The following is a 12,147-nucleotide window of genomic DNA, read 5'->3' on the forward strand; positions in this document are numbered from 1 at the left end:
GGGATACGTGAAATCCATAACTCAAAACGGAACCCAACAAAATAACCATAGGTTGACAAAATTTTCGGAAAAATGTGCCAGGTACATAATGACCACGGCAATGCACCAACTAAGAAGACAGAGAACAACCAGGCACCACGGGTAAAAATACATCAACTAACCCTTCCACAAAATGACAGGATCATAACACCAAAATTCACGAGTAGGAAACTTGAAGTAGTCTACACAACAGATGGATACCCAACAACCCAGTGACCAATATAAGCAAGAAGAGAGTACAGGACATACCAGGGACAGAAAAACACATGTAAGCAATAATTAGGAAGGAGAAAACCAGTAAAAACTCTAAAAGTTCAGGCACGAGGCCAACAAGTCAACAAATCTAATACCGATTTACATGGCTCAACCATATCTGATGACCTCATGATAGGTAGATGTTGTACAACGTAGTTCGAATCATCACCAAGGACCAGGCATACACACATATACACAAGGAAAGGTTTTCCATGCAAACAACTCACTCTACACAATCAAAGTACAAACATACAGTAGTTTGGAAATGATCGACCCACGTCATTACAGATGGATTTAGTACCGTACTCATTACTCCACATAGGAACAGGCACACGTCACTAATGATGAGTGACATAACACAATAATGATCACACCAAGGTAGGTATAAAGTGGCACACTACAATTCCACTAAACTTCAGAAGGTAGTTAACTAAACTGAGTTAATAAGAAATTATTATAGGATAGATAAGGTTAAACATTTTCAAAATAAGAAAGGCCCAAAAATCACTAAAGTATCACAGGTTGGATTAAATTTAAGATCACATGTTGCACCCTGCAAGAACTGTTACTGGCATGAAACTACAGTCATTAGCCATAGGTTAATAGGCGCAGATAAATATATTCATACAGCGCAGGTTAAAGCATATACACCCACCAAATACAACCATCAGGATTAAAGAGAAGCTCTCAGACAGTAACAGTAGGAAGGCATAACGAATCGCACAGCAGTTGAGCACATAACCACATACGCTCAGAGCCTGACACAACCTAGGTATGCCTAAGGTTAGATTCAGTATAATTACCATTCACACGCCAGTAACAACGCTACAGAAATATATTAGAAACCTTAGATTCTCATATAACCTTTTAGCATGTACACTGCCGAAGCACAATGCAAGGAAATAATAGTAACAGAAGTCTGGGAACCAATATCAAATGCCAACACCGATAAGGTAATAAAATATTTCCCAAAGAACCGACATTTGATCATAATCCAATTACTCGAAACATAACTGATCAAAATAAGTAACTCAGCATAAATTAAATCAAATCCATAACCAGAGTGTAGGTAACGTTCACAAGTAAACTGGTTGCACTACCCAATAGAATCATCAAACACAAATAACAAGGCAGAAGGACACAGATAAACATCAGGCTAGATAAGAAAATGAGATGTACTCAGATCCTTAGTCCTTGCTTAAAAATTCACACCTTAAATTAATAAGGTACTAAAAATAGAAAAATAAAATAACATTAGATAACTCACCAATTCACTGCCAACTACAATGTCCAAGCATATTTAATACAGCAAGCAGCAGTATAGCACACCAAAGCTCCCAAGCCAAAGAATTAGGAATACATAATCCTCGGATACCTCACACTGCAGCAATGGGCTCCCGCGAGATGATTAAATGAACACGAAACAAAAACATACAATACTATAGTCTCAAGCCGAATCTTGCCTTCCCCTTTACAGTTCAATGCACTTAACACACTCAACTTATTATTTTAGTCAGTATTCAATGATTTTAAAGATAAGTAAACATGACCTCAAACAGTTTACTAAAAGGGGAAAAGAATCACAGGGAAAATTAAAATGCAAACAAAACAAAAGAACCATGCTAAGTGATACCACAACACTATCGCGTACTTACAAGTGAGGTATTACACGACAGTAGTTGCACGATCAGGGAAAATAAATTAAGCAAGCACTTACCAATATTTTCCCAAGAGAAGATCGTAGCAAGGCATGGACATCGCTAGGCTTACAGAGGTCGAATAGATAGGACGAGAAATAATACTTACTGACTAAAATAACTTCAAGTTTAAGTTAAACACCAAACTTTAATTGACTTAAGATATTTTTTAAAGGAGATGAAACCAAGTTAAAATTCCCAGTTTAGGGTAAATCAAATAAATAGAATTAAACTAAAGATAATAGACCCTTCAAGTTCGGTCAAGATTAAAATCAGAAAAGAAAGGGAAAAAGAAATACAATCTGAGTTCACAAACCAGTCCCCAGAAAATCCTCAATCGGAATTAAACAGAAAAATATAAATTTAAAGAAATGATCGAAGGTACGGAGTACTAAATAGAACATGTGACTCCAAGAACTTGGATTAAACACAATTGCTTTTTGAGAGCTGAAAATGTTTCTTACTGACTTCATGGGTTCCCGCGAGATGATTAAATGAACACGAAACAGCATTCACTAGCATGAAAATCACCAGAACCAAGGTTCCACAAGAACAAACAATAGGAAAGGGTTAATTTAATTAAATATTAATGTGACCAAGAGGTACAGTGAGTCATCAAATCAAATATAATCCAGAATTAAATATTAATAAATTACAAACGCCAAGCATACGGAGTAATGGAGATGCCTTTACTGAATCACATCCATCCCCAAGAATAAAATTTCAACAATCTCCCATAGCGCACGTCAGCTGTCACCACATAACAAAGCATAGAAACAGCAAATGTCAAACAGCAATAGAGATCATGCCCACCCATATGTAAATAGTGTAACCACGGCGACCAGGTCACGTGACGAACCAAACAAAATGGCTATCCACCCAGAAAGGATAAATACACAGCAGAATTAGCCATAAGAAACAATTTTCGACTCATAATCACTTCCCTGATGGGGAGATTCAGATAATAAAGATTTAATACGTCCTATTACTCTACAAATAGTTACATTAAAGCCCCAACAAATTGGTAGTTAATTCACAATTTAAATTGACGAAGATTACAGTCTTATTATAAATTCAATTTCTTGTGCACTAAAATGATTTGGATAGTAGAATATTTAGATTTAAGCAGTTCAAGTAAGCCAGACGAATTTATGTAATCCACTCAGTAACCTTGAATTATCCGATTTGCTTCTCACATCGTTTGATCTCCGGGGTAAACAAGAACTGGATGCTTACTTACAGATTATTTTAAAAGTAGTAGGAAAAGGAATGGAATGGCGATAAGGTCATCGCCACTCGACGACATGATCACCCAGGATCAAATAAAACCATGATGTTTTCTTCCAGAAATAGTTCAGTCCTGTCTCACTTTCCAAACAACAACACGTCTCCCATTGTCGTTCGTGCATGGAGAAAAAAGTTGAATTCAGTTCTGCGGTTGTTGCTAAATGGCAGTACAATCTCGACAGCATGCTTACTGAATGTTAGCGCTACTGTGGCGGACCATGCAATTATGAGCTTGCAGCATAATATACTTCCAGTCAAATTCCGATGAGCCGAAATAAGCATGATAATTAGTTTTGATCAAAAGGTAACTTGATAAGTGTCCAAGTACATTACAATACACATCCCAAATCCGTTACATTCTTTAATTTCTTATTTACCTACGCATTGTTTTTGCATTTTATTTGGCGGATGATGACCCAGATTGGGGTCGAAACCAGTACCGCTTCTGCTTATAATTAAATAGAAATGTAACTCTACATTTCTTATTTATTTGTATTGAATAGGTTGAACTACGTTATTTGTTATTTCAATTTAATCCCCCTTGTTGAGCTATTCCAGTCCCTAACTCCCCTACCTATAAACGAATATTTGCCCAATTTGTCCTCTTGAATTCCAGCTTTATCTTCATATTGTGATCTTTCCTACTTCTAAAGACATCACTCAAACATATTCCTATCAAATATAATGGAGAATATATTTAGTGGGCTTTCAGAGACTGCCAGACTTTGAAGTGTATGCAAGCATGCATGCCACAGGATGTGTTCGTGTTGCTCTAATGTTGACTCCTGAAGATGAGCCTTTGTGAGATAATGTACCAGTAAAATATAGCCCGGATTTATTATTTAATAATTTATAATTGCACGAGTTATGTCTCAGGGCAGTTCCAGGTAAATTATAGCTAATGCTTGGTACAGGAGGAAGGGTCCTATCTACAAGATAACTCGAAAATTCTTTTAAGGAATGAAGTTTATTCAAATAGATGCATGTTGAATTGCATATCACCTTGGTGTAGATTTTCGTCGTCTTCAACATTGTCGATCAGGTAACCCGTACTTCCAGGTAACCATGCTGAACTGGACTGGAACTCGTTCTGCATGCCTCGTTCGTCACCATGGAATGGAGCTGGAACAGCCAGGTTGGTCTGACACGGAATCGAAGTCGTACGTCTGAAGTCCTAGATGGTCTCCGATCTTGCGGGGTAATCACTCGTTTTATTACTCACACGAGTGTCCACAATTGCGCAGTCCCCTGACTTACTTATTTGACACCAACGTTTGATTTAATATTGACATAATATGGAGTCTATCTTCACTAGTCCCTTGTAGATAGAATTCAAATGTTTTTAAAGATGAAGATGTGGATAGCGTCGAATTTAGAAAATAAATAAATCACAGTTCGTGAACATAAGCTTTAAGAAATAACGAAACTGAAGGCTGTTCATATATTAACCACAGTTCGTGGTTGCTTTCCACTGAAATATGGTCGCACTTGACACTAGAATATATATACGACTGCACAAGGGTTTATCCAACGGACACTGCTATCAGTAACGCACTAAGAAATTATTAAACACTTTTAGGAAATAATACCATTGGCAATTATTCTGCACAGTTCAAAATTCAACTCAGTTTGAATTAAGTATCGTTCACTTCAACCCGAAATTTGAAGAAATAAAAAAGTCGGCAATTATTATACACAGTTGTAAATTCAATTCATTTTGAAATGAGTATCATTCACTTCTACCCAGAGTTAATCACTTGTGTCGAAGCACACGAGTATAAATTGTGTAATAGGCAATCACTTGCATTTCTGGTAGTGAAAAAAAGTTTAAACACTTTCATGATCACTTCCACTTATTAAACGAAAGAAAATAAGCTGACTGAGTTTTAAGAAATTCCACAGTTAATAGTATAATGTAGTAGTGTGTCACTTTGAAATTTACAATACTCGTTGATAAGTAAGTTCCACAATTCTAAAGTGGTAAGAAACTAAGTTCCATAATTAATAATATATTTATTGCAGCCAAATAGCCATACAGAAAGAGAGAAAAATAATACATTTATATACACTGTACTCGCACGCTTGCGGCTTGAATTGCATATTCTTTAATTGTTTTTGTTCTTTTGATGCAGAGTTCTACGTGGTAACATTCACACATGTATCCACATAGTTTGTCTCTGTCGGTTCATGGTATGAGGTGTTGGCACAAATTAGATGGTGAAAACTATGTTCTGCCAGTCTTGTGAACACATGCCTCATCTCGAAGTTGGATGTTGATCATGTCCGGTCTATCATGGCCCCATTTCCAAAGAATTCTGAAAGAATGTCTTCTCTTTTTTTGTTGAGTGTTGCTAGAAGCTGGTGTTGGGTAGGGTAGGGTCAGGTGTGTTCTGAAGTCTTCAATGAGGAAGGATTCTCACGCTAGGAGGTAGACGAGTCTTGATCTTGTTGTCTTGGATACTCCGAGCGCTCTTTTTATGTATAGAGCTTTTACTCTTTCTAGAGAGGATAGGTTCTTTTCTCTGAAGTACGGCCATATGTGTTCTATCCCGTATGTTAGTATAGGCATGATTTTTTTTATCTAAATGGTGCCATCGCCATCTCAAGGCTGAGTGTTCTGATGTAGTTGATTTCGTGCATCGCCTGTACCGCCTGTATTGCTTTCTCTGTTGCATGCTTTGTAAAGCATTTGGCACTTGTTTGCAGAGTAATGCCAAGGTACTTGAAGTTGTTTACTATGGCTATTTTCTGCCTCTTTATGAATACTTCTGCCATTGCTGTGATCTTTCCTTCTTGCCTAAATACCATCATTTTTGTTTTTGATGTATTAATTTCAAACTTACGTTTGTAGTACCATTCCTCCATATCTTTTATCGTGTTTTGTAGTTTCGTAATGTCTCTTGATCCAATTACTATATCATCAGCGTAGGCGTACGATATTACGTCTTCCTTATGGGTTATTCTCATTATTTCTTCTGCTGCCAGGATGAAAAGTAACGGGCTAATTGGGTCACCCTGTAATACCCCGTTCGTTTGAAGTATCGGTTCTGAGAGTGATATATTGTCACAGATTCTTATTTTGTTCCATTGTAGTATCGTTTTTATGGTTTTAGTAGACACATTGTTTCTGTTGAGGGCTTCCAGCTTCTGCGTTACAAGTTCCTGATTAATGAGGTTGAATGCTTTTGTGAAGTCTATAAACACTACGTAAAACTTTTCTCTTTTTTCAAAGACTTCCCATATGTTATTGAGTAGTAATTGTATGGTGTTAATAGCTGATCTTCCTTTCCTGAATCCAAATTGATTTTCTGGTAGATACTCGCCTATTTCTTCTCTGACCCTCGCCATGATTGTTTTTGTGAATATCTTGAATGGTATGTTCTCCAGAGCGATGCCTCTGTATGTGTTTGTGTCAGATGGTTCACCATTTCCATTCTAGAGTACTTTAATAGTTGAATGTCTCCATCTCTCCGGTATTGAGGCCGTCTCAATGCACAGTTATAAAGACTTGTCACATGTCAAAGTTCCTACATGCGCACAATTTCTAAGTTCCAATCAACTGTCAGAACCTAAGTCCACTGTAAGACTGGTCACATGTCGAAATTTCTACACACGCACAATTTCTAAGTTCCAATCAACTGTCAGAACCTAAGTCCACTGTAAGACTGGTCACATGTCGAAGTTTCTACACACGCACAATTTCTAAGTTCCAATCAACTGTCGGAACCTAAGTCCACTGAAATATTCGAAGATAAATTTGGGCAGCACTTTGTCTTGATGAACAGAGTAATGGTGTAGCGTGGTGAGTCAAACTGGACTCCCAGCTATGACTGACTGACTTCATTGGGTTGCTTTTTTTGCTTTACGTCGCGCCGACACAGATAGGTCTTATGGCGACGATGGGACAGGAAAGGCCTAGGAATGGGAAGGAAGCGGCCGTGGCCTTAATTAAGGTACAGCCCTAGCATTTGCCTGGTGTGAAAATGGGAAACCACGGAAAACCACCTTCAGGGCTGCCGACAGTGGGGTTCGAACCTACTATCTCCCGAATACTGGATACTGGCCGCACTTAAGTGGTTGGGTTGAGCTCGTCTTATATACGATTTTTGCTTCTACGTCATCAGATATCATGATTTCTATGAAGGGGAATAACTCAAGAATCCCTCGATGGATTTACATGAAACTTATTATCAGAGACATTTACATTATTATCTACTAAATGGCGTATCCCTCGAGTTGATACAATCATTATTACAGGAGTTTTGAAAATTTCCTAATTGAACATTCGGAAAGGTGTGACGTTTATTCTAGAACACGCCAGTCCTTGCCGGGTAGCTCGTGGCAGAACAGGCGGGTAGCCTATCCTGCTCCTGCGTTCACGTCACTCGCACAGCTGTAGCTGCCTCAAGCGGCTCGCTCCACCGAGCGTAGATATACCCAGTTTGTTGTAAATGTCTTGCGTGATAATTAAATATTATTTATCTGAAAAATACGGCATGTATCGCACGTTACTGGTACAATACATGCTCCTTTGTTTCCGTATGCATGTAAATACGGCAGTAGATCTTCCTATATAATGGAGAATTTATTTAGTGGGCTTTCAGAGACTGCTAAACTTTGAAGTGTATGCAAGCTTGCATGCCACAGGATGTATTCGTGTTGCCTTAATGTTGATTCCTAAGACCAGCCTGTGTGAGATATAAACAAGTAAATACGGCATTAGATCTTTCTCAATCAATCATTCACTACGGAACTGCAGTTAGGGCAGTCGCCCAGGTGACAGATTCCCTATCTGTCGTTTTCTTAGCCTTTTCTTAAATGATCGCAAAGAAATTGGAAATTTATTGAACATCTCCCTTGGTAAGTTATTCCAGTCCCTATCTCCCCTACCTATAAATGAATATTTGCCCCAATTTTTCCTCTTGAGTTCCAACTTTATCTTCATATTGTGATCTTTCCTACTTCTAAAGACATCACTCAAACATATTCCTATCAAATATAATGGAGAATTATTTAGTGGGCTTTCAGAGACTGCTAGACTTTGAAGTGTCTGCAAGCATGCATGCCACAGGATGTGTTCATGTTGCCCTAATGTTGACTCCTAAGACCAGCCTGTGTGAGATACACGCTCCTTTGTTTCCCTATACAATTAAATACGGCAGTAGAACTTCCTATCAAATATAATGGAGAATTTCATTTCTCTCGTCCAGTTGCTCGTGCAGAATTAAACTGGATAATTTGGAAAGTTGATGACTTGGGTACCTCTTTTAACACTTTCTGGTCTGGACTGTGATGATATAAGTCAGCCGATGAGTGATATATATATTACTTATTTTTTATTTATTTTTTTGTTGCAAAAACAAAAGAATTCAGGGGTTAAATGGACAGAACATATTTTTCATCACGAACACTTTGAATAAACAACACCGTAGTTATTTACTCATCGCCATAAGACCTATCTGTGTCGGTGTGACGCAAAGCCACTACCAAAAATAAAAAGTTATTTACTAGGCTGTAAGGCCTCCTTTCAAGCATCTCTACACTGAGCAGCCATCTTTCGAGAGCAACATTTCCGCAGTAGGAGCATGACACTTCATTGACTTGGGCAGTAATACTGCTCTCTGGAGACAGCCGTTAGACTAGAACATCTTTATTTATTTATGGAGGTAGGTTAAATCAAATCCTTTGTGAGACTAAGTAAAACTGTCATTATTTCCACATTCTAAGAAGAAAGACAGACATTTCGTGGTTCTTAAACATATTCAGCAGGATATAGACTCTGTCAACATTCACTTTCCTTTTTACCTACGGAGAACATACGATTCATTATCCAGGAAGTGAAGATGGAAAATTATCTCTTATCACCTTTGAAACAGATAATACTACAAATTTTGGCCACTGTATGAGAAGGAAAGATGATAATTAGTTGTCCAAGGATAAGTTCATAGTAAAAGGTTCCAAGAATATGGGCCAACTCGGAAAAATGTGACAAGGTTGGAGACATGCATGTAGGATTGTGGAGCAACATTGAAGTCACTCATTTGGTACTCATACTCTCAAACAGCAAGCTTATCACTTTACCTGAAGGTCCTCATCTAGTGACAAATTTAATGATTAAAGAATTGGAAAGGAAAAAGTGATATAACAAATACAGTCTAGTTTCCGTGCAAATTGGAAAATGTGAAATTTAATGTAAATGTTTATTCCTTAAGTCCATCAACAATGAGCACTGTTGATGTGGAAATACTATTCAGTCGTGTTGGTAATGAACTGACTAGCTGCAAAATAATGAACATGAGACCATTGAAATGAGAAGAAAAACATGAAGGCTGTAATATCAGAAGAAAACAAAATGTCATGGGCTACAATGGCATAACAATAGGGGAGCCTCTCCCAGTACCGGCCACCTAATAATTTTCCTTCATTGTTTAAAAATAGAATGGTCAGCAATAAATCTGATCAAGTTAAAAGAGGCCTGATACAGTATTGTTACAATTGCCTTGAGTTGACATGAAGAAAATGAGTGTGCATGTCCATTACAACAATAGATAGAATTCTTACAAAACCTCACATTACAAAAAATGTTTCCCAGTACCGGCCAGCAAGACACTTTCTCTTATTATTTAAAAATGATGAAGTGATACTTTACAAATACACATTTAATCTTCAGTGAGACATTACAAAACTTTAATTAACAATACAAATACATGAAGCAAATTTTACACGATAAATAATCCCTACATATCAACGATAGAAAAGTCCAATCAAGATATTAAAAAACTTCAGTGGAACACACAAACAAATTTTCTAAATGCAATGGTCACATTTGTAAAAGTCAAATTTTTACACGATAAATAAATAATCCTGCATATCAAAGTTAGAAAAGTTCAAACAAGATATTTAAAAACTTCAGTGGAATACACAAAAAATGTTCTAAATGCAATGATCACATTTGTAAAAGTCAAAGTTCTCTTGATCTGCACATTGAAGATGTGCCCAACCCTGACAAGAAACACACTGAACCCAAGCTTCGTCCGTTGTTTCCAGGCAAATGATGCATTCTGTTTCTCGATCGCCTGGTTGCCCTGTGCCATTATGCTTTCTCTCGGACTCGAAGTTAAGTCTCTTCGGAGCTCTACTGTTTTTTTAACTTTTGAAAACACTTTTGTATCTCTTATTTTCTTTCTGTCATCAGCTTTCTCCCGTGTTTCTTTCATTCTCTGGTCTTTGTCTTCCAACATTTTCTTATAGGGAGTGGATGTTAGAATTTCACTCTTTTCACTTCTACTCTTTCTTATGGTAATTTTCCTTTCTGTCAAATCTGATTGTGGGGATATTTCTTCTACAATCTTCAGAAATTCTTGTGATGTAGAAGGCATTTCAACTCTGGAAGAAGAAGTTGCTTCTGCAGGAAGATCTTCTTTCTGAGCATCAATTCTTCTTCCCATCTGTGGAGACACAGTCACTTCGCCACCAGTTGTTATTACTCTTACTTTACCTCCCAATGTGTTTCTTGGAACAGAATACTGCGTTGAAGCTTCCCTGATGCTTAATTTTCCGTCCATAACCATCTGAATTGCCTCTTTCATGTTTTCCGGCAACCATTTCTTTTTAGATTTGCCTTCCATTATCGATAAAATAGTTCTGGAAAGCAAGAAAATCTGATATTGTAATTATATGATAAATTAATTTTATGGCCGGTACTGGGGAAATGACACGTGGCCGGTACTGGGCAATATACACGGCAACATACATATATTTTTAATTTAATCACAAGTCTACCAATAACGCTGTTACGATTACTATCTATACCTTATCTAACTACAAATAAAATAAATATGAATAAATAGAGATCAACTCACCAGAGATTGGTACACAAAGACCGAAAGTTTAGCAAGTACATACCGAAAACACAATGACAACTTCTCATCACAACAGCTCTCAAGCAAATGAACACAAACGCGAGGGATTCTGTAGGGCATCCCTTTGTCATTGTATCTAAGTACCAGACACAGTGAACATCTGCCATCTAGCTGCGTTTCGGAAAAACACCTGGCGGCCGGTACTGGGAAATGGCCGGTACTGGGAGAGGCTCCCCTAACATTACACTTCTGTTGCCACTCATCTCCACTAACCAGGTAATATGACATTTTTAAAGAACATTTTCGCAGAACATTAATTGAATGTTTTACAGATTGTTTTCTTGAACTTACCACATACATAAGCTTGGAGTAAATTTTTTATTTTCCTATGTAGCACTTGAACTATTAAGAGCTCAGCCAGGAAGTCGTTGCACTTGCACACGGCCGTAGTTTTGGTCCCTCACAGTCCCCCACATGTGTGTTTATTCGGTCTATAACAAACTGACTAGCTGGTAAAATCACTGTAGAACGCTGAGTGTGTGCTGTCTAGCCTAGCTTGCTATGCCGCGATGCTCCGGCCGAGCTCTACTTACTTCTGTAAGTTTCATGTCAATATCTTCAGTAGATTATGTTGTTTTACAGGGCTGTCAGTACAGAGAGCACATGCCAATCGCGGTGAATGATCGAGATGCTTCCATACAGAGAGTGTACATAGTCCACGAGGATGCAATAGCCGTGGATCCTCCGCAAGTGATGTATCCCGAGCGGCTCACCAAGATTGTCAGCAGTAGAGGTGAGATATGGACCATCTATCCCTATCTAAAAACTTATTTAAATGAAAAAATTAGTGGCACCTGGTACAGTAATGTTGGAGCTATTTTCCGAGATAAACATCACTTGTTATATCGTGGAATCAAGTTTTGCATGCTGGTGTTGTAGAATTTAAAGATAAAAATTTCATGATGTTCCGTATTGAAATGTATCACAATTAAATTGATATAATAAAT

The 12,147-nt window shown here is 37.7% G+C and overlaps 1 protein-coding gene across 1 annotated transcript in view; it reads left to right on the forward strand.

Annotated features, from left to right (window-relative positions):
• The window catches only part of LOC136886492 (SANT and BTB domain regulator of class switch recombination), a 299,987-nt gene that overhangs the window by 92,050 nt on the left and 195,790 nt on the right, over positions 1 to 12,147 (forward strand). Inside the window, exon 8 of the mRNA XM_067159307.2 lies at positions 11,783 to 11,933. Coding sequence (XP_067015408.1) covers positions 11,783 to 11,933 — 151 coding nt within the window. The remainder of the gene's footprint in view (positions 1 to 11,782; positions 11,934 to 12,147) is intronic.

Source organism: Anabrus simplex, chromosome X (assembly GCF_040414725.1).
Source record: "Anabrus simplex isolate iqAnaSimp1 chromosome X, ASM4041472v1, whole genome shotgun sequence".
Lineage (NCBI taxonomy): Eukaryota > Metazoa > Arthropoda > Insecta > Orthoptera > Tettigoniidae > Anabrus > Anabrus simplex.